The sequence below is a fragment of the Lepus europaeus genome, chromosome 5 (genome assembly GCF_033115175.1).
Source record: "Lepus europaeus isolate LE1 chromosome 5, mLepTim1.pri, whole genome shotgun sequence".
NCBI classification, from domain to species: Eukaryota; Metazoa; Chordata; class Mammalia; order Lagomorpha; family Leporidae; genus Lepus; species Lepus europaeus.
This window is the reverse complement of record NC_084831.1, coordinates 78,454,712-78,481,120: the sequence shown is the minus strand read 5'-3', so window position 1 is coordinate 78,481,120 and position 26,409 is coordinate 78,454,712. Positions and strand designations below refer to the sequence as shown.

Here is a 26,409-nt window from a genome sequence, read left to right as displayed (position 1 = left end):
CCGCGGGAGCTGCGCGCTGACCGGCTTGTCCCGGCGACTGAGGGGACCCGACGCCTCCCCGCCGGGCGCGCCCTCCGCCCCGGGCCGCAGGTGAGCGGTGCGGAGGCCCCAGGTGTCGTGGGACGGCAGCCGCGGCGCGCGGGGAGGGGCCGCGATGTCGCGGGCGGGCGGTCACTCCAGGAGCAGGGCGCCCGGACGCCGGCGCCATGGCGGGCACCGAGGTGCCAGCGGGGTGCGAGATGCAGGCGTTCCGCACCGCGCCGGCTCCGCCGCGGGACAGAGGTCAGCAAGGGGCGCAGGCGGGCCGGCGTCGGGCCAGGGCCGGGTGGGTGGTCGGCTCGCGTGCCGCCCGGTTTAGCCTGGTGCAGAGGCTGCGGCTCGCGAGCCCAGGGTTTGGGGAGCGTGGAGGCAACCCCGGGCCAGAGCCTCTGCCCCGGAGTGTGGGGCGCGAGCGGTTGTCTGCATGCAGCGAGGGCTCGGAGGCGGTCTTGTTGATGCCTCACTCGGATCCTCCCTGCAGCAGAGGCGTAGGGACGGATAGAAATGGGGGCGGGAGCAGCCGCCGGCACGAGGCCCGCCGTCTAAGGAGCTCCGAGGCGGGGCCGGGGATCGGAGGCCCACCCGGCCAGCCCGTCCTCACCGAGGCTGGGGAGGGTGAAGGCAAGAAGGAGAAAAAAGAAAAGGGCAGGGGGAGGCAGACGGTGACCACCGGTGAGGCTTTTGCTACAGACACAAGCTGGCCGGCTTTCTCTGTCTGCAACTCAATCCAGTTAAGCGGCTACCCACCATGAATAAGTCAGAGGCGCTTGCCGGTCTGAAGCTTGTGCGAGCCCGCCTGAGGCCAGGGGCAGGGGACAGAAGGACAGGGGCCAGGGGACAGAAGCCGATGGCCTGCACCTTTGCAGTTCTGAAAGGACTTTTGAGTCGGGGTGAGCCAGCGAGTTTCGCAGCCAGCCCCTGTGGACAACACGTCTTGCTTCCGGAACAGCTTGGTGAGACGTGCTGAATAAATGAACGGTATCCCTTTGTTCTGTGGGCTACTGTTACACGATGTAGTTGGTTTGTTTAAAGTTTAATTTTTCCCCGTATCAAAATGGAAAGGCCGCGATGTGACCAACGTGTGTCGTTATCTACGACTTCATTAGGATGTTGGCGTTCCTACCCAAGGTTTTATCAACGTAAAATCATTTTTGTTTTAAGCCCCATGAATAAAATCTGCTTAGGGTCTGGCTAATGTATACTGCCTTTTGGAAGAAGCAAATAAAATGTTCTGGAGTGAAAATCCTAAGGAATTCATACTTTTTTTTTTCTCCTTTATGCCTTTACCTTTTTATTTATTTTTTTAAAAAAAATCTTTAAATTTGAGAGCGAGAGGGAGGGTGGGAGCCAGTATGCACGCCCAACTCCCTATCTCCCTGTTCATTTCTCAAATGGCTGCAACAGCTTGGGGCTGCAGCGGGGCGCCAGGAACTCAGTCCAGGTTTCCCACATGGGTGGCAGGGACCAAAGTGCTTGAGCCACCATCTGCTGCCTGCTGGAGTTTGCATTGCCAGGAAGCTGGGATCAGGAGCAGAACCAGGACAGGAGCCCTGACACTGCAATACAAAATTCCAGTACCCTGACCAGTGTCTCAACCACTTGGCAAAACTGCTGCCCCTCTTACTCTTTGATGGGCATTTTACCGCACACACATGTGAGCTGCAATTTAACTTGGAGAAGGTACTGCCTGTGCTTGCTGGTAAAGATGCTTTTTTCAGTCAGCAGTATCCAATTAATCTTTCCATAATCAAGAGTGTAAAAACTGGGATGGGTATTGTGGTACAGCTGGTTAAGCTGTCATTTGGGACACCTGTATCCCATGTGGAGTGCCAGTTCCAGCCCTGGCTCCTCTACTTCCAAATCCAGCTTCCTACTCATGCATACCTTGGGTCCCTGCTAAGGAAGTGGGAAACGTGAATGTCATTCCTGGCCCCTGGTTTCAGCCTGGCTCAGTCCTGGCTGTTGTGGAGATTGGGGCGTGAATCAGCAGATGGAAGAACTGTCAATCAATCTCCCTCTCCCTCTCCCTCTCCTCCTCCCCCTCCTTCCCTCACCCCCCCCCCACCGTCATTTTGCCTTTCAAATAATAAAAATAATAAATATTTTCTTTAAAAAAACACCTTTCCCTGTGGCTAGTTTTTAGAGGCAATATCTCTTATTTTGAAATGTTGGATTTGCTAAGAATGTTTGAATTAGAATAAAAAGTTAACTTTTAGACTTGGAAAGGGTGGTGCCTAAAGAGTGACTAGTCAGATACTGTATGACTGCAGGTTAAATTCTCCCTTGATTGCGAGTACGAGTTATGATAAAAATGTCGAACAATGCTGGCCTTTCTATCCTGTATGGAAAGACTCTATCTACTGTCCTGGTGGTTTGGGGTATTTGGTTTTTGAGCAGGTTTCCAAATTATCAATATTGGTCTGAGGGGAAATCCAAGATGGGTCTCTTATGGTTTTAGAAAAGGTGGCTATGAAGACAATAAAACCAGCTTCAATCTTTTCAAAGGGACAAAAGAAATAATAAGAATAAAGTACTTTAAAAAGTAAACTGTGCTTCTAATACGAGACCTTCAATAAAAAGCAAATAAGGATGAATTCATGGTAAGGAACTGGATTGAACTGAGTATCTGATCCTATTTGTGGCACATTTAAGTTCCCCAGGCTCGCACTGCTCCTTCAGAAGCTTGTTGGCTGTTTAGAAAGCTGCTCTGGCTACCAGGGGTGTGGGTCAGTAGGTTATATGAGGGTAAGCACTATTGTTCCCGTTTTTCCAGGAGAGAAAGCGGAGTCTCAGAGGAGCTGAGTGACCTGCCTCAGATCACACAAGTGTCAAGTTGCTAAAGTCAGACTGAAAACAAAACCATATCTTGGTTCTCTACTTTATGCCCTACTTACCTTTTAAATTCAGTGGCTTTAAACCTTTTTTTTTTTTTAATAATCTGATGAAAATTTTAGTTTCTCCCAGGGGGAAACTTGCCATATCCTATTTAACAAAATTTTGTATAACATTTCAGGGCCCCCCTTCTCTCTGAAGTCTTACCCAGTCTATGAGTGTCCAGTACTGGCCCTAACTATATCTACTGACGAATGAGGCAGGCAGCGTATATATCCTGTGTAGACATACATATATTCTTTGGCTCATAGGAGCAGCCTTTGAATATGGTTGATTTCAGCTAGGTGAATATTCACTTTGTAATGAAAACAAATATAAAAACATCTTATATTCTGATTGATTCTGTACACATTTAAAGTACAGCCAGAACAGTGGTGCTTGTGTGAAACCAGATGTGTTGCTGGGATGTCTTCCTTTAGCAGTGAGGACGTGTGCCTTTCCTCACTGATGAGAGTGTTGGTTTTTCCCTCCCTAGAGATGGCACATCCTCAGGTAGTCACACGTAGCTGCAGCTTCCACGAAGAGGAAAATGGCTGCACTTGTCAGCAGCATGCATCCCCGTCTGCGGAGCTTCTATTAGAAGACCAGATGAGGCGAAAACTCAAATTTTTTTTCATGAATCCCTGTGAGAAGTTCTGGGCGCGAGGTAGAAAACCATGGAAACTTGCCATACAAATTCTAAAAATCGCAATGGTGACTATACAGGTAAGCATCTCAAGTCGTGAGTTTGATGAAAGCCTCTGTTAATAACAGAACTATGGGCAGTGGTTTTTAAAAATAACTTTTTTGAGTGCATAATAGAGAATAATAAATAAGGAGGTAGATGATCTTAAACCCATCTCTTCAAATATGAAAAGACTATCTCCTTACTTTGTTCCTTTTCATCTTTCATTAAGTTGTGATTTTAGTCACATATTCGAATTAGTTGTCGGGAGAAGAAAATTTTAATATTTGACTTCCAGTGAAGTTCAACTGAGAGTTCCTAAATCTGCCTTGAAAATCAGTGGTTTCCCAACCCGAGGGCTTTCTTCTCCCTCCTAACCAGTTCCCTGGGAGTTTCTCTCCCTTCAGAAACTCCAAGGCTTTCTGTTACAGGCAAGTTCTTGGATTCTCTCTGCCCGGCGATTCTCAGAACCAGGCAGTGGAAGAAGGTGGCGTTAACAAAAGAGTGGCATCAGCTAGTGAACTGTGGGACTTCATTCTGTAGTTAATGGAAATTAATTTCATCTCCTTGATTTCTTGAAACCTGTTTTGGGCAACTATTTTGTGATTCTTGAATATACTGATTGTGATGTGTTCTTAGGAAAATATTATTTTCTTGCTGGAGAAAATAATTGTCTCTTTTAAAGAAGAAGGGCAAAAATGAAAGCAGAATTTCATGGGGAAAATAGATTGATAGGTTGATTTTTGTTGTTATTTAGGGCAGTGCTTGGATTTAGTCTGCCAGAAATGGCTACCAGTTTTGAGTACACACTTCCTGGTGATCGAAAGAATAGCTAGGTTCTCTGAGCCCTTACCTCCTCACCTGCAGTATTGTTATATTAGGAACTTTTCTGTGGGATTAGTATGAGGAAATTTCCTGAGACAGTGTGTGGCATACACATTGCCTCCCTCTGGGCTCAGGGTCAAGGTGTGTTTTCTAAGCCTACAGCCTGTGTCTTGTTGGAAGGGGGGAGCAAGAGAGATTGAAATTGTTTGAGAGGGAAGATAAGATGAGAGAGAGACTTAGAGCCAAGTAAGCTTCTGGGTGTGATCACAGAAGTGCAGCAAAAACTGTGTGAGTGTGAACAGCTGGATTCATGGAAAGCTCTGGGGTCAATCTTGCAGGACGAGTAAGGATACCTTATATATGTGACTGTACTTTAGAGAGAAGTTGAAAGTGTATTTTCCATTTTTGGTTTAATTGTCACAATTAAACCTAGTTTGGTCATAGGTCTTGGGCTCTCTTACAATGTATTATGCACCTGCTACAGAACTTCTTGAGGTTCTACAGAATTTATTTTAAGCTCTTCCACAAGTCATTCAAGCCCCTGCCTGCTCACATTTTTCTGCTCACATTTTTCACCTCTTACTTTTGCTTTTTTCTTTTAAGCTGGTCTTTTTTGGGCTAAGTAACCAGATGGTGGTAGCTTTCAAGGAGGAGAACACTGTAGCGTTCAAACACCTCTTCCTGAAAGGATATACAGACCGAATGGAAGACACATATGCAGTGTACACACAGCGTGATGTATACGATCAGATCGTCTTCGCCGTGAACCAGGTACATCAACTGAGTGTGTTCTTTAGTTGGGACAAAGAGCAGATTGGAAAAATGATGGCTATGTATGCAATAGGAATTAATATTCAAATGTAGAAGGGTGAACATTTCTGCTTGGAAATGACTTTGTGTAAGACCAGTTTTAAAAAAATATTTTTCACCAACTTTTATAAACTAGAAATTGCCAAAAGCTTTTGCTTAGCAATGGCAATAGGAACCTTTAAACACTTAATTAAAAGAGTCAGAGCTAGGGCTTGGCAGAGGAGCCTCAAAGAATTAAATTACTAACCATGACCCTGGTTCAAAGTGGTCATTAACTCTGCAGAGCCTATCTTTTCAGGGACCCCTAGCGAATTATGAGAATATTAACTTTGCGAGGTTTGGGTGGCAACCAAGACCCAAAATTCATCTAAAAATAAGCAAGGCCTTTATATCATACATGAACGTGATTTTGTTGGGACATTGACTAACTGGTGAACAAAAAAGTAAGCTCATTTTTCGTATGGATGAGTCAAATTTTTATTTTGTTTCTAATCAGCTACTTTTGCTACAAATAGTATGTTTTTACAATCCCACATTTCTGATTTGGTAATTGCTTTTGAAATCAGTATTTCCAACACGGGTTAGTTTGCAGATTACATTTCAACATTATTATAACTCTTCTTCAAAAATTATTATAGTTCAGGTATGGCTCTTCATTTTCTAGAGACAGTCCATGCACAGTGAAATGGTAATTTGCTACAGTGAAGTACATGCTTATGGCACAAATGCTTTCTGTTAATACCAAGATTGGGAAAACTGGCCAGAAATCTATGGGAATAGAAATCAGCTACATACATGGTCAAATGGAATTATGTCCTGCATTTTTAAAGGGGAAAATAGCATAATGTTGGGGCCAACATTGTGGCGCAGCAGGGTAGTCCACCTCCTGTGATGCCAGAATCCTATATGGGCACCAGTTTGAGTGGCTTCACTTCCCGTCCAGCTCTATGCTCGTGTCCTTGGGAAGCAATGGAAGATGGCCCAAGTGCTTGGGCACCTGCACTCACGTGGCTGGTTCATGGGGTCAGTTATTTACTTATTGAGAACTAAATAGGGAAAGTGTGGATGGTCTTTAAAGCAGGGAGAATCTTTGCTTTCTCTAAGGAAATATCTTCATGGTTGAGGTGGCTGTCACTGAGAGCAGCCATCGGAAAGGACAGTGGTATTACACACCTTACAGTATTTCTGTAGCTGATCTTCCTGAAGGGTTTAGCCTCAAGGTGTTATCTAAGGGCCCATTCTGATCCAATAGAATGATTATAAAAGTGTTGTTTTTTGTTTATCGTATATACTTCCATATTTGAATCTCAAAAACCAAATTATTTTGTTTTTATACCTGTTATGACTAATGTGCCCTATAAAAGTTGATGTGCTGGGAGCTCATATGGTGATGGTATTTGGAAGGGCCGGGGAAGGTAATTAGGATGAGAGGAGGTCATGAGGTAGGCCCCAATGGTGGCACTAGTGGTTTCTCAGGAAGAGAAAGACCCAGGAGCACACTTGCTCTGTCTTGCCATGGGATGCCCTCTGACATGTGTGATGCAGGAGGAAGGCCTTCACCAGCTGCCAATCAGATGCTGGTGCCGTGCTCTCAACTTCCCAGCCTCCAGAACCACGAGCCACGTGAACTTCCATTCTTCATCCCCTATCTGCTCTCAGGTAGTTCATTGTAGCAACAGTGATGGACTAACTCCATACCACATCATGACTTTCCTCTTGTTTCCTCGGTCATTTCTGGGTCATCTTCACTGGCTTTTTTCAGCTGCCTTCTAAAATTGTACAGTCCTCAGAAATTTCCTTCACCGCACAGGCTTGGTGACACCGTGATGACGGGACTCCACGACAGCTGCTCGCACTGCGGGGTGCCCGACACCTCGCCAGCACCTCAGATCCATCCCTCCCAAAGCAGCTTCAGGGTCCCCTCCCACATACTCCCCAGACTGGGGTCTCTTTCTGGTTCGTTGCTTAGGTTTATTTTATTTTATTTATTTTAGTTGCTTAGGTTTAAAAATCTCAAGGTCTTCTTGTAATCATTTGCTCTGACAGCTCAAACATAGTTTGGAAATTCCTATTTCTGGTTAGTTGCCGTTCTTCTCCCCTCCTCCCCCCACACCCTACTACCTCCTTTGCTTTCTAAACAATTTGCCTACAATCACAAATCTTGTTGCCTAATATTCTTCATGATATATATGCATATATGTATACTTAGATATACCTATATACATATAGATGGACTGTATCTCTCTACATCTATCTGTATCTACGTCTACATCCACATTTATATCTGTCTAGTTAAAAGTGTGCAGCAATGCAGCCTCTGCTGTATTTATTCCATGAGGCAGAGGTACAAACCAGGCACTCAGATGGAAGTGAATGGGGGAATGAACTCCACAGGCCCAGTATCTGTGTTAGGTCAGGTGGTTAGAGAGAGCCCACACATAAGCACTCTGCCATGAATGAGCCAGCAGTTTTAGTCTGCGAGGGACCTTCAAAATGTTTTTATATTATTACCCAAAGAGGGACCTGGGACCCCGGATCTGAGTGAAAAACTCCTTCTCCAAGGCAGAACTATAAAAGGGACGTGTGCCTAGCACAATGAAGGCCCCACCGAGGCCACAGCCACTTAGGTGCCCTGTGCAGTCTTCCCAGCAGCCCCACAGGTCACCTACCTTCAAACCACACTCTCACCTCACATTCTTGTCTCGCAGCCTCAGACCCAGGCTCCAGAACTGCCCTTTCGCTGGACACAGCCCTGCCTCTTGCCCTTGACCACGCTGTTCTTGCCAGATGCTCGGATCTCCACAAAGAGCCTTTTTGAGACAGCAAGAAAGTCTGGCTATCATATAGTGTATAATGTGAATAGCTGCTTGCATCCCTGGGCCTCAGATCTTTTGTGTTTCAAGTTCTCAAAATGCCCAAGGCACAGATTGTGTGGTGAGAAGGGTGAGAGCTGTGGGTGCTCCTGGGGGCTGCCCTGCACATACGTCGTAGGCACACAGAAGTCTACAGGGCCCCTCATGAGGTATGACTGTGCCTCACAACCCCTGCTTCCCTTTGCATGCTTACCCCTGTCACATACCCTGCATGGCCCAGGTATACCCATCTGTGTGGTACCTTCGATGGCACATAGAGATCTTAAAGTGGAATATCCCAGCATTATGGTATTTTCTCCTACCTGTGGGACACAGTCTGTGTAACAGCTGCTGCAGCTTGCTTCTGATACCAGACTTCTGGCTCATCTTCTCAGTCCCAATGCTCACGGAAACTCAGTGCCATTCTCCTGCATCCTTTCCTAACAGTTCACCCACTCGTTGTGCAGAGATTAGTAAGGAGGAGCTGCCATTGTACTGTAATGATTTCATGATGATCTTCAAAAAATATCTGCACACCTACTCTGTGCCTAAAGTGTTGGCTTAAGAGCAGTGGACTTGATTAATTCCATGTCCTGAGCCCTCCTTCTATTGGGGGAGATGAATTTTAAGGAACTTTGACCAAAATAATTTGATCTAGTGTAGTAATGAGTGCTATGAAGAAAAATAAAGTGGTACAAGGCAGTAATGGTGACATTAGGTGAAGAATATTCCAGGCTGAAGGAGTAGCAAGGGCAAAGGCTCCAAGGCAGGGGAGCATCTCACAATGTTTGGGGAAATGCAAGAGAGGCAGATAGGATGGAGATGAGTGAGGGGAGGGAGGCAAGTAAAGTGCCACAGAAGTCAGGACACAGGTCTCTTGGGGCTTTATAGGATGTGGGTGGGAGCTTTGAATTTTATGCTGAGAGAGACGGGAAATCATGGGACAGTTGCTGTAGGGGAGAGTTTCTAGCATACGTAAACAGAAGCAGACACATACTCACTCCAGTATTTACTTAGTGTTTGTTGTGTATCAGGTGGTGCTTGGATACAGAAATACTACAGAGATGGGCCAGCGCTGCGGCTCACTAGGCTAATCCTCTGCCTGTGGCGCCGGCACCCCGGGTTCTAGTCCTGGTCAGGGCACCGGATTCTGTCCCGGTTGCCCCTCTTCCAGGCCAGCTCTCTGCTGTGGCCCAGGAAGGCAGTGGAGGATGGCCCAAGTCCTTGGGGCCCTGCACCCGCATGGAAGACCAGGAGAAGCACCTGGCTCCAGGCTTCGGATCAGCTTGGTGCGCCAACCAGCACGCTGAAGCCATTGGAGGGTGAACCAATGGTAAAGGAAGACATTTCTCTCTGTCTCTCTCTCTCTCACTGTCCACTCTGCCTGCCAAAAAAAAAAAAAAAAAAAAAAAGAAATCCTACAGAGAACAAATCAATAAAGTCAAGGAGGTCATGTTCTAATAGAAAAAGATGGGCAGTGAAGAAGTACTATAAGGACATTGCCTGTTAGCTGGTTATAAATACTGTGAAAAATAAAATGAAGCAGGCAGAGTGAAAAACCAGAGGTGGACATAGAAGACCTCTCTGAGAAGGTGAGCAGTGGACAGAGAATGGGCAAAGCTGGGGGCAGGTAGCCTGTGGCTATCCCAGGGAAGAACGTTCCAGGGAGGAAGAACAGCAAAGGAGAGTCTGGAGCAGGATCACATTTTGGGTAACATGCTAAGGACCTTCCTTGCACCAAATTGCTCAGTCCCGTGGTTCCAGTGGGAGACTATACTGTGGTGAGAAGCAGGATTGGGAGCAGGAAGCCAGTTAGGAGGCTTCGGTGAAAGTGAGGAGAGGCAGTCAGACTTGTGGTGAGGGGCTCCAGACCTCCAGGTGACTCGGTGGGACAGAATTTGAAAGTAGTACGTGACTTTCCAATGCATTGGAGGTGGAATATGAGAGAAGGAGACTAAAGGATGTTTCCTCGGTTTTGGCCTGAATAATTGCTTGACTTTTGGAGCTGTTGATTGAGAAGGGAATGACTGTGGAAAGATCAGGGCTTTCTACTTGCACATTTATGTTGGAGGTTCCCCTTGGGTCCCTCTGGCATTACATGGGCAGATTGCTACCCATGCGTGGCATTCAGTAGCAAGGTCAGGACTGGAGATGTCTGTATGGATGGCATATGAAAGAAAGGATTGCTCAACATCACCTGTGGAGAGAAGGTGCATTAGGAAGTCAAGGGTTGAATACAGGGCACCTTGCGACGGGGAGGTTGGCGAGAGGAGGATTCAGCAAAGGTGACCAAGAAGCAGCAGCATGTGGCCCGGAAGTCAAGAGAACAGAGTATCCCATAGAGAAGCACTCAACTGCCTCAGGTACATGGAGAAGTCAAATTAGGTGGAGACTGAGGATTAAGCATCAGGGGTGGTAACATCCTACTCATTGACCTTGACAAGTCCAGCTCAGAATCCATCCTGGAGATCCACATTATAACATTTCTCTCACATACATTTTTAGTAGAATTATTTCTTACTTGTCTATAACCAAATACTGTTAATTCTAAGAGAGGAAGTTCCACCTCCAACTTTGCATGGCCAGTTCTTACATACTGAGCACAGTAAAGTCTGAAAGACTTTGTTTCTGGAAATATCTACATAAATTCATCAAGAATTTAAGAGATATTCCAAAGTGCAAATTACTCACTGTAAAGGCAATTTTTTAGTTTTATTTATAGCTCTTAGCACAGAGGAGTCCCCTTGTGAAAGTGATTAAATTATTTTGTTGCAAAGATGAAGATCAAATCAGTACTGTTTAAGGGAGGTCTGGCTGATAGTCTGGAACAGTTGTATCCCATGTCTTATGTTACAGTGGTAAAGTGCCACTCTGCTCTTACAGGAAACAATTCCAAGATAAATGCTATTTGCATTTCACTCAATGTGCAAATAAGTCTCTGAGCATAATTCTTTAAAGGAGGAAAGAGTCTCAAAGATTACATGACTGCAGATCTTCATTTCGCACAGAAGGAACCAGAAGTTCAGAAAGTTTGTGGGAGAAATGAGCTCTCCAATCCGAGCGCTCCTTGCCCACGACCTCCCTGATGCTCTGCAGCAAGGCATTTATCTGCATGTCAAGGTCTCGACCTTGAGGGGAGGTGGAAGCCCGCCGGGGTCAAAGGCTGGCCAGGTGTGCAACCCAGCTTCACTTGCGCGTTCCCAGTTAATGTTTCTCTCTTTGGTTGAAGTACTTGCAGCTGCGCAACATCTCAGTTGGGAATCACGCATACGAGAGCCACGGTTTGGAGCCGTCTGCCATGGCGGTCTGTCAGAACTTCTACAGGCGAGCAACCATATGTCCTGGGAATGACACCTTCGACATTGATCCAGAAATCGAGACAGGTGATGTTCATCTCTAGGCTAAAACTTCAGTCTTTAACTCCTTGATGTAGACTTAAATCCAGTAATTTTATCCTTGAAGACATTGATTTGGCCTGTGCTGTTAGTGTAAGAACTGTATAGGAGCTACTATGTATCAGCTACTGTTCTAGGTTCTCCGTAATAACTCATAAATCCTCAGGAAAAAAAATAAACCCAGACTAGGTAGGTTTGTTTTAATTCCATTTTACTGAAGACTAAAGAATGGCTCCGAGAGGTGAGTGATTTGTTCAAGGTGGCGCTTATAAGAGGCACTGTTGGAATATTCTTCTGTTTTCTTAGCTGCTGTGTTCCGCTGCCTCTCATGCTGGGTAAATCAGTTAGTAGAAGGTATTGGGCATACAAAACATAATGCTTACAAATTTTTGATGCATATAAAACACCCTTACCTCCCCCACAGCATTGCACTATCTAGCTTCTTTTGCTGTAGGTTGGGTGGAAGGAGGAATGAGAACCAGAACTTGGAATAGCATACCTTATCCTTATTAGCAAAGTTGTATTTGTGATTGGTACTTGAAATATTAGCTTAAGTCATTGAGTTAAAAATAACCATCCAGCGGTGGGGTTTGGAGCCGTGGTTAAGACGCTAGCACTAGCATTCCATATTGGCATGCCTAAATTTAGAATTTTTTTTTTCCCTTACTACTGACTAGTGACAATCTTCTAAAACACTTTCTTTTAAATACTTAGTGAGGAAAAATTGTCAATGCCCAATATTAAAAAAAAAAAAAAAGGACCCTGAATTGCCTAGAAACTCTTGGCTTAGGTACTGTAGTTGTTTCAAATTCTACACTCAGGATACAGGAAAAAGGAGGGAGAGAGCAACTCAAAGTTCATGTAGGTTTAAACAGACAGGAAGAGAGGGAGGCATTTGGGTGGACGTTTGGCCTAGTAGTTAAGACACCATTTGAGATTCTTATAGCCCATTATCTGAGTGCCTGGGATTGAGTCCCAATTCCAGCTTCCTTCTAATGTGAACTCTGGGAGGTAGCAGGTGATGTGATCAAGCAGTTGGGTCCATGTCACTCAAGTGGGAAACCTGTATTGAATTACTGGCTCTGGGCTTTTGCCTGGCGTTCCCTCAGCTGTTGTGGGAATTTGGGGAATGAACCAGCAGATGGGAGCTTTCTGTCAGTCTCTGTTTCTTTCTCAGAAAAGGAAAGGAGATAGCATCCTATAGAACACTAATGCAATGGAGTTCAGCTTTTTCCCAAGCACCCAGGCACTCCAGAAATGTTGAAGCTACTTCCTGACAAATGAGTTGCTGTAATCAGGTGGTATTGATATCTAGCTTCTGAATTCCCAGTTCAGAAAATAACAGGATCTGAATAACTGGCCTTAAATGTATTATCCTTTCAGAGCACAGCTTTATTTATTTTAGGTTCGATAGCATGTTTTTGTTCCTTTCTCTGGCAGAGTGTTTCTTTATAGAGCCCCAAGAGCCTTTTCATATTGGGACACCAGAGGACAATAAACTCAACCTAACACTGGACTTCCACAGGTGAGGACGCAGACGGGAGCATCAGTTATGTTTATGTGTGTGTCTCTCTCCACTGAACTGATCTCCGTTCTTTTCTAGGCTCCTAACAGTGGAGCTGCAGTTTAAGTTGAAGGCTATTAATCTGCAGACAGTTCGTCATCAGGAGCTCCCTGACTGTTACGACTTCACTCTGACAGTAAGTGTGGGCCAGGCTGAATTTGCTGGAGAAAAATTGGCTTGTGTAGTTTTCGTATGTAAGACGCTTTCACTTGAGTGTGCATCGGGGCGGAGGGAACACTGACACATCTGCCTCGCTGTTGCTATAACTCCTGGTTTACTTGTTAGTTACCTGCCTTCTACACCTCACTGTATGTGCTATGGGCAGGGAGCTTTGTCTCCGTCACTGCTGTCTCCAGGACCAAGAACAGCACCTGGCACAGAGTAGACGCTCAATAATAACGGAATGAATGAAAAATACATACATACATACATAAAGGAATAAAGGTCTGTGGCTGTGTGCTTACAGCCATTGACGGGGTTCTTGTGCCATGTCTGTTAGTGAGACTGGTGCTGTCCTATCTGAGGCACCATCTTTAGCCTCCAGCACCATTTTAGAGGCCCGGCCTGACTTAGCCGAAATCAGGTGACTGGGTAGCCTAATCATACACGTTGCCCTCACCCTATCCAGTGGAATTTACTGTTCTCACTCCCTCATTTCTGCTAGACTATATAAGACCATTCTTCTGTAGGGTGGTGTTTCTCTTGTGCACGGAGATGCAGCCTTGTTGGCCAACAATAAACCTTTCCCTTATTCCAGAGTTTGATGTGTTTGGTGGTGGCCTTTCCTTTCAGTGTCTCTTCCCCATGGGTGTTTGCTCCTCTGTGAGCAATACCTCATTGCTCCTAATGCTGTGGCTCACCTCACCCCTTCAGCCTGCTCCATCACTTGTACACCCTCTGTATTCCAGTGCTGATGGGGTAGTTAGACTCCCTTGAGAGCTACAAGATGCCTCTCATGTGTTTATCACCTCACAAAATCCGAGTTGAGGCTGCTTGGTCATGCAGGACAGCATGGAAGCAACTTGCTGTCAGAGGATCCAGGTGTCTATGATTCCACCCGTAGTTTGTATAAAAAGCTGTGCCCCTGCTACTAAGCTGATTGGCTGTGAAACATCAAGTTCTCAGAGACTGAAGTTAAAAAAATTCCAGAATATAGTAAATGTAATATTCGTTACATTTAACAAGAAAAAGTACTAACACTAAAACTATAACACTATTTGAATTAGGCTATACATTTTGATTTCAGTATTAACTAAGTTATGAATGGTCAATTTTGCTTTTTTAAAATTGAGCTATCACCCAGAGTTTTCTGTCTTCTCCCTTTCCTCCCATCTTCTCCCATTCCCTCTCCCTCTTTCCCTTTAGAATTTGAGAAATGGCACTTTTCAGAATTTTTATAATCCTGATACCTTCTCATATTCGCTTTAGTATGTCCTCCATTACAATAGATTCTATCTCTGAACTCCCTGTTGTTTTGAGAAGTTTCTGTTGCTTATCTTTTGTTCTTGTTTTCTTTTCTGTCCCTTCCCCTCCTTTTTTTGCATTATATGTGTGCTTCCCACCCTCTCCTTCGCTGTGGGATTTTCTAGGTGTCTTTCCTCAATTCTGCTACCGTGAAGGCTCCTTGGAGGCAGGGACCCACTATTTGTTGGACTCTGAGGCTCTTTGTGTAGGTAGAGCATGGTTTCTCCTTGACAGGATTTCTGATTCAGGCGGATAACACAGCATCTCCCTGTGTAAGGCTGCAGGCTGGGTCCTCCGGCTGCCACAGAGCCCGACAATACCCACAGTACCTCGCCAAGGAAGGAAGCTTACAGCCGTCATGAGGAGATTCCTTAAAGTCCTTTAAAGTCTTACACCCGACATCTGATGACCTCACATGGAGAAACTGCAGTGAAACTCATTCGACACATATTTGAAAAGCTGTTTTCTTCAGGACTCAGAGGAGGCAAACAAAATGGGCTGACGTTCCTGCGTGACTTTCCCTTTCCCAGCACGAACAGAGGGGAGGAGGCTGGCGGGGGCAGGTGTTCTGGCAGAGCTCTGGCCTGCTTGGTGGCTGGTAGCTTCCTGTCACCAAACACTTGGCAATGCGCACGCTACTGAAATGACTAAGAAATCCAGGTAGACCCAGAAGGAAAATTGGAAAATCTCCACCCGAAATGCCTCAATAGTGAGCCTCCTTGTTTTTACAAATGGCAGGAGCACTAAAAATCTATCCCTAGCTGAGGCCTTGCTGGAAGATGGAGGAGGCACATTTGGACAAACTCTTGTTAACAGGAGGGCAACTGGAGGTGCCCAGGATGGGAGGGAGGGGGAAGTATTCCTGTACCTGGGCTAGAATGTGCTAGCGTGTACAAGTACTTTTTAGGCTAGTATTCTTGTCCAGGACTAGGATGCTGTCCTACAAACACAAGGCTGTAGACATAAAAGGTCTTTGTAGAAGGTTTAGATCAGCCTTCTTGCTTAGAGAAACAAAAGGAACTTCCCCAGGTTGAACAGTTAGCCACACGTTAGAGATAAGAATCTGGCTCTCCTGTCCCCTTGAAGAAAATGTTTCTTAGGTAAAGCATAAAGGTGTTTTGGCTTCAAAAACAATCGTTATGCATTGGACCCTTTTCCTCTCTTCACAGATAACATTTGACAATAAGGCCCATAGCGGAAGAATTAAAATAAGCTTAGATAATGACATTTCCATCAGGGAATGTAAAGACTGGCACGTATCTGGATCAAGTAAGTAATGCGCTTTACTAGTTTGCAGAATGGTTACTTCAGTAATATGAAATGTTTTTTAAATGATTGCTCCTAGAATATGTGGAATGCCAAACAGGAGACCGGACCATTCCCAATCCCTAATTCTCCTCAGGTAAATGGACTTATGGTAGACATCTGATGTTCCAGGTAGTTCTGAAGGTTTAGTAACACAAAGGGCCTTCCTTCCATTCTCCAAGGGCCTGCACCTGCCTGCCCCTCACAAAGAACATACAGCCCCACCAAAAACCTGCATGCACTCAAACCATTCATTCTGCATAAATTCTTCTACCTTAGTTTTCCTCATTTTAAAATATCCTCAAGGTAGGCATATGCGCTATTAGCTTTTTATAAGATTTATTTAGTTATTTGAAAGGTGAAGTCACAGAGTGAGAGGGAGAGACAGAAATCTTCCATCTGCTGGTTCACCCCCCAGATGGCCACAATGGCCAGGGCTGGGCCAGGCTGAAGCCAGGAACCTGGAACTCCATTCTGGTCTCCCACGTGGGTCCAGGGACCCAAACACTTGGGCATCTTCTGCTGCTTTCCCAGGTGCATTAGCAGGGAGCTGGATCAGAAGTAGAGTAGCCAGGACATGAACTGGTGCTCATTTGGGTTGTCGGCATCACAGGTTGCAGCTTTAGCTGCGCCACAGTGCTGGGCCCCCAGGTGCATTATTTTTACAGATGAAGAAAACTCAAGGATCAGAAGTAATGCTTCATGCCAATATTTACATAGCCAGGACATTGTCAGACCCTGAAACATCCCGTGTCTTAGAATTGTCTTCCATCAAGTTAAAAGTAGAGTAAACGAGGAAAGGGTCTATTCTTAGAAACATGGACAAGACTCCATGCTATCAAGAAATTTGGACCTGAACTTGAGAAAATTGCCTGGGAAAGATTTCTCTATCTCATTTCCTAGACCCACGTAAGTAACACAATGGCGTGTTGCACTCTACTTAGCGGCCATTTGGGGAGTGAACCAACAGAAGGAAGACGTTTCTCTCTGTCTCTCTGTCTCTCACTGTCTATAACTCTACCTGTCAAAAAAAAAATAACTAGGATTCTTAGATTCTTGAAGCACAAAAATCATCCCAGTTCCCTTAAAAAGAAGTTTCCCCAGCTCCACACATAAGACCAGTCTGGAGTGGGCCTTAATGATGAGCAGATAACCCTTATGCCACACTCAGATACCCACCATTCTGATTTCCTGCTAACTGATTTGAAGACATTCCAAAGTAATAATGAGACAGTAAGAGTAAATAAAATTAAATTTCCTCACTGTAGTATTATTTTCAGTAAAGGTAACTTAGGATGTATGAGACTTTTGGATCACAGCCTTCTGTTACAATCACAAACTTGTTTATTTCAAACACAAGGCTGTTTTGTACATGTAAACATAATGCTTCTTCACAAACATTAGAAGAGGAAAAATGAGAGCATGTGAAAACGCCTGGCACATGGGTTTTCTCTGAAATGTTTGTTTCTTTTTAAGTTTTTCTAAAATAGATTTAGACATATGTGTAACAATTAGATGGCTCGTGGCATTGATGGGATGCCTCATCACAGAACCAGTCTCAAGTCCTTTAGCATCCGTGGAGAGCAGTCTGACTGTGAAACTGAGACAAGGCCTACAGGCAGAGCATATGATGCCTGAGGCCTCCTCTCATGCTGCCAGCACTTGCCACCGTCTACTCTCCAGAATCTCCGTATGGGTGGCTGTTTCCCATCACTCAGGTTTCGGCTAAAATCTGCTACCCTCTCAGTGGTATGCATTCTCCCCATTCCTCCATATCAGCCTCTGTGGTCTATAGCAGTGGATCCCAAAGTGTAGCATCAGCCAGAGGACTTGCAAACCTATAGAGTTTCTGATTGCATGGATCTGGGGGTAGGGCCCGAGAATGTGTACTTCTAGCAAGTTCTCAAAAGATGCCAGGTAGTACCAATATAGGAGAACAGATGCTGGAAGCAGACTGAAAGGTGTCAATCCTGGCTCTCACTGGCCAGACCTTTAGTCTTGGGTAAATCTCATCTGTGCTTCAATTTCCTTACACCCACCTCACTGGGGTTGCTTGGAGGATGAAATAAATTAATACATATACCTGACTAGAAGTGTGCTCAATACATGTTAGTGATTCAGATTTATTTTCTTTGCATCACTGAATGCCTGTCTGCAAGTGTTTCTTTCATGCGCTTGTTTACATCTTTGCTTTTCTCACTGCAATAGTATAGAAATTTCACAAGATCAGGGGCTTTGTGTGTCTTGCTCGCTCATGTATCCCAGCATCTAAGATTGTTCGTGGCACATAGTAGGTAGGCTTAATAAATAGCATTGGCATGGATAAATATTACGTGTTAATAGCATGTACATGGGGACTAATTATATTAAGAACAAATGACCACAATTCAATAATTAAAGATCTTGGATTGATGTTTGTGATGATTTTTAAAAGGACTTTAAACCTTCTTTGCTAGTTTGAAGAGTATTTATCTGGGCTTCTCTTCCTTGTTGTCCTTCTGAAAATAATGCTTATCTAAATTATTCTAAAAACAAGCAGCTGTCTCCTGTTAGTGTCCCACCACTAAGCACTGCCTGATCTTGGCTTCCAGTTCAGAAGAACACTCATTACATGATGATCTTTGATGCCTTTGTCATCTTGACCTGCTTGGCTTCGTTGATCCTCTGCGCCAGATCTGTGATTACAGGACTTCAGCTTCAGCAGGTGGGGGCTGCTGCTCTGCAGGACTGCTACGTACCTATTGATTGACAGAGAATTTCATTGTGCCTCTGTTCTGTTCTTTTTTTTTTTAAAGGAATTTGTCAGTTTTTTCCTCCTCCATTATAAGAAAGTAGTTTCTGTTTCTGACCAAATGGAATTTGTCAATGGATGGTACATTATGATTATTGTGAGTGACATACTGACAATCACTGGATCAATTCTGAAAATGGAGATCCAAGCTAAGGTAATTTTTTTTCCTAATCATGCCATTGTTAGCATCAGGTTTGGATTAATGGCAGTATATTTTTCCAGAAAGTGAGAATTTTCTTAGGAAGTCTCTTAGGCAGGGTTTTTCAAAGTATAATCCACAAACTACAGCATCAAAATCATTTGGGTGTCTGGTAATAAGCTCTGTGTTAAATCTACTGAATCTGAACTCTTTGGGAGGGAGGGAAGGCTGTGAATTCTTCCACACACCAAAGTAACGAAGGTAAGAATTTTTAAAAGATTGCACCAACAAGTGACAAAGTCTTCCAAAAAGAAAGGGTGGGGCTGCTGACAAGTCGTGCAGCTGCACACAGCCGTTCCGGGACTCAAGCCGCTTCCATTGCCGCTTCGCCAGCTCCTGGGGGCTCGTCCTGACTGCATGGCTGCTGCTGCTTTCTCTTATCGCGCCTTGCAGCTTGCAGCCTGAGGGACGCACAGACCCTGTAAGGTGGACGCTCTCCTAGTCTGATGGCCTTGACTAACAATTTCCGTTCCTTTCACACTGGAGAGAACTTAGTTGAATCTAATCACAGAGGGATCTGAGGAGTACAGCCCAGGCATGTGCCTAGGAAGGAGGGAATGGGTTTAGGTCAACATCGGGCAGCTGCCACAATATGTGGTTCTAGCATATATCATTGGAACATGACTTAAGAAGAAAAAATAAGAGGAGTGATGGGAGATATGCAGCCAATCTTAATTTTAACCAATCTCAACTATGGTTAACCTCAATGATACCCAGCAATCTTTCTGTGTTTCTCTAGAAGATTTGACCCCTCCTGATCATAGATGACATTTCAGGTTCTCCTCCCAAGTCTCTAATACTTGTGTCCCCTGTCATCACTTTCAGTCAGTGATTTCTATTTCATAAAGATGATGGACAAAAACAGAACTTCCACAGGTTCTCAGCTCACTCACATACCTACCAGCGTCAGTGCCCTTACACTCTGCTTGTTCCTGTGAATAGATTGTTTCAGCTGCAGTCCAGGGCCAGTCCGTCTACTTGCCTACCAGATGCTGTCCCCTGCTCAAGGACACAGCCCCAGTTATTCCATCTCCCTGACAGTATCAATTTCCCTCTCTCTCTCTCAGGACAATTCCCCGTTTGCATGCTTTTTTTTTTTCTTCTTTCAAAAAGATAAAATCTCAACCCGATTTCTCCATCCAGTGACTGCCTCACTTATCTGCCCTCATTCATTCAGCAAAAGACCTCAAAAAAGTACTTAATCTTACTGTTTTTGATTCTTCTTTTCTAGTCTTTCTGATATCTATTCCAATGAGGTTGTCCTGGCACTTCATGGAAAGTGTCCCATGTTTCTAACCTAATAATCAATATTTATCCTCACCTGGCCCTTCAGCAGCTTTGCCACTGCCAAACACTACCTCTTGGTTCACACACTTTCCCCCTGGACTATTCCTTGTCTGATTTTCATCCTAAACCACTGATTGGTTTTCTGACTTTCCCTTGCTTTTTGTCTGGTTGTCTCTCGTATCAGCAACCTGTTAGGGTGATAGTGCTTTAAGGCTTAATGGCTGGACATCTCTTTTCTCTTGTTTTGGTGGTCTCAATATGTGCCAGGTAGATACTTTAAATAGTATGTATTTGTCAATGACTCTATAATCTTTCTCTCTAGCATGGAGGCCTTCCCTAAACTCCAGAATCTAATATCCAGAACTGTATTCCACACTCTCTACTTGGATGTCTACTTGTACTCTCAAATAATTTAACACATCTAAAACAGAAACCCTAAAATGTCTACCTCCACTGTCAAAACCTGCATTTCCCCTAAGCTTTCTAATTTTCAGTTAATGCCAGCTCTTCAGTTGCTGAAGACCCAAACCATAGATTCATGAAATTCTCCTCTTTTTAACCAATACACACTGTCCTGGGGCCGGCGCCGTGGCTCACTTTGTTAATCCTCCGCCTGCGCCGCCAGCATCCCATATGGACACCAGGTTCTAGTCCCATTTGCTCCTCTTCCAGTCTAGCTCTCTGCTGTGGCCCGGGAAGGCAGTGGAGGATGACCCAGGTGCTTGGGCCCCTGTACCCGCATGGGAGACCAGGAGGAAGCACCTGACTCCTGGCTTTGGATCAGCGCAGTGCGCCGGCTGTGGCAGCCATTTGGGGGTTGAGCCAATGGAAGAAAGACCTTTCTCTCTGTCTCTCTCTCTCACTGTCTAATTCTGCCTGTCTAATAAAAAAAGAACAAAACAAACCAATACACACTGTGCCACATCTAATCCAAGAGGAAATCCTATAAGTCTACCTTCAAAAACCAATCATTTCATCCCTTCCACTTTACCGAGCTTAGTCTAAACCACCATTAGCTCACATCTATATTCTTCTAGTAGGCTCCTTACTCTTTCCAATCTGCTCCCAGTCACAACAGCCCACATTTGATCATCTCACCCATGTTCAGAGCTCTCAAAACTCCCCAACCTGCGCAGAGTAAAAGACAACATTGTTAAGTACCCGTGAGTTCCTACACTACCTGCCCCTTTACTTCGCTGGCTCCATCTCTTCCTGTTGCTCACTGGAGCCACACATACTAGCTTGCCAGGCACTCTCCTGCCTTGGGGATTTGCACTTGCTGCTCCCTGTGCCTGGAAAGTTCCTCCCCTGGATTTGTGTTGGATTTGCTTCCTCACTCCTCTCAGACCTTTGCTCAAGTGACACATTTTCCCTGGCACTGTTTAAAATTACAAACTCATATCTATCCCTATCCTCTCCTTGGCTCTTCTCCTCAGCACTTGTCATCAATTAATATATGAAAGGTTCTATTAACTTACTTCTGTTGCCTGTCTCTGCACCTCCAAACTAGAATGTAAGCTTCAGGAGGGCAGGTAAGTTTGCTTGTTCACTGCTTTATCCTTAGCACCTAGAATAGTACCCAACTGATAGCTACCTAACAAATATTAGTTGCCCCAAAGAATCTCTGCTATGTAATCTGATTATTTTTCCACCGTGTCCTAGAGTCTAACAAGTTATGATGTCTGCAGCATATTTCTTGGGACTTCTACCATGCTGGTGTGGCTTGGAGTCATCCGATACCTCGGTTTCTTTGAGAAGTACAATGTAAGGAATTACGTTTATCTCCATGCTGTTGCTGTGCCTCTCAAAGTATTGCACCGTTTTGGCGAAAGGTCAGAGGGATTCTAACGGCTGCTCTTACTTTCTCAGCTCCTCATTCTGACGCTTCAGGCGGCACTGCCCAATGTCATGAGGTTCTGCTGCTGCGCAGCTATGATTTATTTGGGCTATTGCTTCTGTGGATGGATTGTGCTGGGGCCTTACCATGAAAAGGTACTGATAAACAGCTTTTTTTTTTCCTGCTCCTATTAAGCTCCTAGAGCAGTGCTAATGGCTTGTTATCCTTTTAAAATGAACTCTTTATTTATAATTCAGCCTTAACCTTTTGAAATTAGTATATCTATGATTATAGTTAAAAATAGTAAGGTGTGACCAATTTGAGAGGAGTAATTCACTCAAATATCTCAACTACATTTTTGGAATATGCCAAATAATTAAGTCTCTTCCATAACCAGCAAAGTCAGGCTTGATAAATTTGATTCATCAGCGTATGAGGGGTCTTTATAAAGTTCATAGAAAATATACAGGCTAAAAAAACTGTACATGGATTTTGAAAAAAAAATTGAAGCAATATACGCTTTTCTTTTTTAAATTTTTTTTATTTTTTATTTTATTTTTTTGACAGGCAGAGTAGATAATGAGAGAGAGAGAGACAGAGAGAAAGGTCTTCCTTTACTGTTGGTTCACCCTCCAATGTCCGCTGCGGCCGGCGCATCGTGCTGATCCGAAGCCAGGAGCCAGGTGCTTCTCCTGGTCTCCCATGCGGGTGTAGGGTCCAAGCACTTGGGCCATCCTCCACTGCCTTCCCGGGCCATAGCAGAGAGCTGGCCTGGAAGAGGGGCAACCGGGACAGAATCCGGCGCCCCAACCGGGATTAGAACCCGGTGTGCCGACGCGGCGCCGCAAGGCGGAGGATTAGCCTGTTAAGCCACGGCGCCGGCCTACAAAATACGCCTTTCATTTCCTTATCCCACAAGCTTTTTGGAGTACCCTCCTATACTAGAGTAGGCAATTGAGGTAAGCCTTCTCAAAATAGAAAAATTGGAAAATGTTGTTATCAGAGCCATTATATGAAATAGGATGAATGAGAAAATGAGACGCATGCAAATCCATAAAGGTGGAGTCTGGGCATGTCTGCAGAAGCATTTCAAGGAAGCCTTCTAGGAGGATAAAGTAGGGAAACAAGGCTTGACCCAGAAAGGCCCTCAGGGGGCACTCAGGCCCCTTGGATTCCACTCAAGAGGAGCACAGGAGAGTTCTGCTCAGTCTGGCTGATGCACAGGGTACGCATCACAAATCAAATGCTTGTGGTCACCGCAGGTTATTTGTTTGAAAGGGCTAACCTGGGTTAGCTGATCCTATTTTTAATGTGATATCATGAACAAAGATCTCCAGTGGGAAGGAATGTAGAATAAAGCTTACTTTTCTCTGTTTTCTTTCTAGTTCCGTTCTCTGAACAGGGTCTCTGAGTGCCTTTTCTCTCTGATCAATGGAGATGATATGTTTGCCACATTTGCAAAGATGCAGCAAAAAAGTTACTTGGTCTGGCTGTTTAGCAGGATTTACCTCTACTCATTCATCAGCCTCTTTATATATATGATTTTAAGTCTTTTCATTGCACTGATCACTGATACATATGAAACAATTAAGGTAGGTTTATCAATAGCTATGAGTGGCAACATTCTTCTAGAACTTGTGTTGTTGCAGTAAAATGTGTTACCTAAAACAGGTGAAAAGTTGATGGAATGTTGAGGGACCTCAATTTTAGACATCAAGAAAGTGAAAAAAATAGAATGTTGAAAGGCCTTAAATAATTGTGCTTTTCTAAGCAAGTTTTCTTTCCTTTTTTTTTTTTTATTTGACAAGTAGAGTTATAGACAGAGAGAGACAGAGAGAAAGGTCTTCCTTCTCTTGGTTTACTCCTCAAATGGCCACTATGGCCAGTGCTGCGCCGATCTGAAGCCAGGAGTCAGGTGCTTCTTCCTGGTCTCCCACGCGGGTGCAGGGGCCCAAGCACCTGGGCCATCCTCCACTGCCCTCCTGGGCCACAGCAGAGAGCTGGACTGGAAGAGGAGCAACCAGGACTAGAACCTGGCACCCATATGGGATGCTGGTGCCTCAGGCAGAGGATTAACCAAGTGAGCCATGGCGCCGGCCCCTCTAAGCAAGTTTTCTAACCTTTTATTACAAGTATTAGGACTAACAGGAATTTGATGAATAAAATAGATGGAATTTCAGAATGCCAGAATTTTGTGGGAAACTTAAAAAATACAATTTTCATAAAGAAAAACTGACCTCTTCATTTGGAGTATTTTGTACCCATGATTCACTGCATGACACACCCTGGGGACCCAACAACAGGATTGATGTGTGTCAAGTACTAGCCGTGTATCCTTTACACAATCAGAAACCTGACTAAAGAGCTATTGTCAACCATATGGAAATTTTAAGAAATCTATTTGAGCCCTTGGAATGTGGAAAGGAATATAAATATTCATATATATATTTGCATTTCTGATAACCTTATTAGTTGTATTACTGGCATAGACACCTCCACTTGGGGACTTTTCTTTCTGGGTATCTCTGGGATAATGAAACACAACGCCATGTGATTGGCCTCAGGATACAGAGATAGCCATGGTTTGGAGTTGTGTGTTATGAATACCTTGCTCATGAAGCCAGTAGCGGGGACTTAAACCAGCCATTCCAAAATGAGATGCATACATTCCAACCAGCTGCTTAACCCACTGTGCCACAATGCCCACCAGCAAAATTTCATTCTTACTGAGGGAGATTTCAGACTGTCCTCTTGCTATCACCAATGCTAATTTGTCTGATGTGTGCGTAGGGTCACTAAAGCAACTGGGAAAGAACGTGGATGTTACCATCCACATCCTTCCCCGTCACACTCTAGAACTCTCTCTCTTCAACTCTGCAGATACATATTCTTCAAGGGAGCACGAGAGATCTCTAAGAATAACATGGGTTTTCAGTCTTCATAACCCAAGCCCGAGACTCAGTTATAAAGATACTAACCATTTCTGTGGGCTCAGAGACTTGTCAAATGAGTAAACTAAGTTCTTTCTGATCCTTTCTGGTCAGAGCTTGTTCTAAGGCACTTAGATCTCCAAATTGTATAAATATGAGGCTCTTAGTCAAAATTGTCTTTTGGAAGAGTGACTCCAAAGAGAGATCCAAGTTGGGAAGGTCCCTGACAGCATTCAGATCTTTGTCCAGGCACCGAGACCAACTGGTCAACACTGTCTAAGATGTGCTGAGTCACCTGAGCCAGACTAGGGACAGCCACTGCTTGGCCCTCGACACCACCTGGGTAGTCTATATCAGTTTGGCTTCCTGGAGCCCGAGCCAGGTTCCATGAGACACGTGCTTCCTTCTGGCCTGGAAGTCACCAGGCTGCAGGACAAAGCAGTGATGGAGGGTCTCTGCTTTGGGAGGTGGCTGTCTCAATTCTGTCGGGAGGAGGGCTCAGACCCAGAGTCAGTCTGCTCATTAGACCCAGACAAGAAAGCCCAGGAGGGCACCACAGAACCCCAGGCCCATTTTACCTCAGCCCAACCTGAAGGCCCCCCTGGAGGCTGCCCCTCCCTGAAAACACTTGCAAGTGACTAAATGCCCCTCTGGAAAAATCCTCTCCCTGCCACATGGTCCATTCTGGAATAAAGCTTATTTCAAGGGCTTATTAATGAGACTTTTTTTTTTTTTTTTTACTCTTCTGTGTAGCATTACCAGCAAGATGGCTTCCCAGAGACTGAACTTCAGACATTCATATCAGAATGCAAGGATCTGCCCAACTCTGGAAAATACAGACTAGAAGATGACCCTCCAGTGTCCCTATTCTGCTGCTGTAAAAAGTAGCTCTCAGGTTTCCTGCTCTAGAGGAAACATAACGTGTAGCTGAGTTGGGAGATTATATGGATATTATTAGATGAGGTATAATATATTTGAAGGCTATTATTTTGAGCTAATTAGTAGCTATAATTCACTAAGAGCTATGTTTATATTTTTAAAAAGCAATATTTCATGTCTTTGCTTCTTTTTACTGTTGGTTTAAAAAAAAAGTAACTAATGTGAATGAGGGAAACTATTGGATTATTGTTCCTCCCTGTTTATGACACCTTAGCCTGAGAATGTGTTCCCAATGCGCTCCTTAGTTCATGTTCTCTTGCTTCCAGCTGCTCTGGGTGGATTGTGGCATCAGTGCATCAGTGGAAAAGAATCCCTGATCTGACAATGACTTTGAACCACTTGGTGACATTGGCCTGAATCACTCCCACGTGCCCATCCAGGAGATGGTGGAGTGGGAGTGGTTAATATGTGTATCCAGTAATCATTGCATTTTAAAATCTTCTCTTAAAGAGCAGGATAGAAAAAATGACCATCACCAGCTAACAGTGCAATCTTTGGTTCTGTAGGACGACTGTTACTTGATTCTGCTTTTACTTCTGGAGAGGATTAGATTTTTAAGTATTCGTTTATGTTTCCTCCCCATCAATGATAAATGAAATACAAAATTGAAAGAGCA

General features: G+C 44.5%; 1 protein-coding gene across 2 annotated transcripts; it reads left to right on the top strand.

Annotated features, from left to right (window-relative positions):
• Positions 1-30: 30 nt before the first annotated feature.
• On the top strand, positions 31-26,409 carry MCOLN3 (mucolipin TRP cation channel 3). Of its 2 annotated transcripts, none has more exons than XM_062193421.1 (13): positions 31-90; positions 3,407-3,636; positions 5,024-5,191; positions 11,312-11,465; positions 12,918-13,002; positions 13,081-13,177; positions 15,675-15,774; positions 18,402-18,514; positions 18,606-18,755; positions 21,750-21,851; positions 21,957-22,079; positions 23,310-23,516; positions 25,608-26,409. In XM_062193421.1, the coding sequence occupies exons 2-13, from the start codon at positions 3,409-3,411 to the stop codon at positions 25,740-25,742; spliced, it is 1,662 nt and encodes a 553-aa protein (XP_062049405.1). In that variant the 5' UTR covers positions 31-90; positions 3,407-3,408; the 3' UTR covers positions 25,743-26,409. The 2 variants fall into 2 exon arrangements, with proteins under 2 accessions (XP_062049405.1, XP_062049406.1); XM_062193422.1 differs by lacking the exon at positions 31-90 and adding an exon at positions 2,592-2,639.

Bases quoted from the DNA above. Each gene is read 5' to 3' on its own strand.
- MCOLN3 (XM_062193421.1), top strand. From the start codon at position 3,409: ATGGCACATCCTCAGGTAGTCACACGTAGCTGCAGCTTCCACGAAGAG. The intron at 5,192-11,311 runs GTACATCAACTG...CTTTGGTTGAAG, and splicing joins TCGTCTTCGCCGTGAACCAG to TACTTGCAGCTGCGCAACAT. The intron at 11,466-12,917 runs GTGATGTTCATC...TTTCTCTGGCAG, and splicing joins TGATCCAGAAATCGAGACAG to AGTGTTTCTTTATAGAGCCC.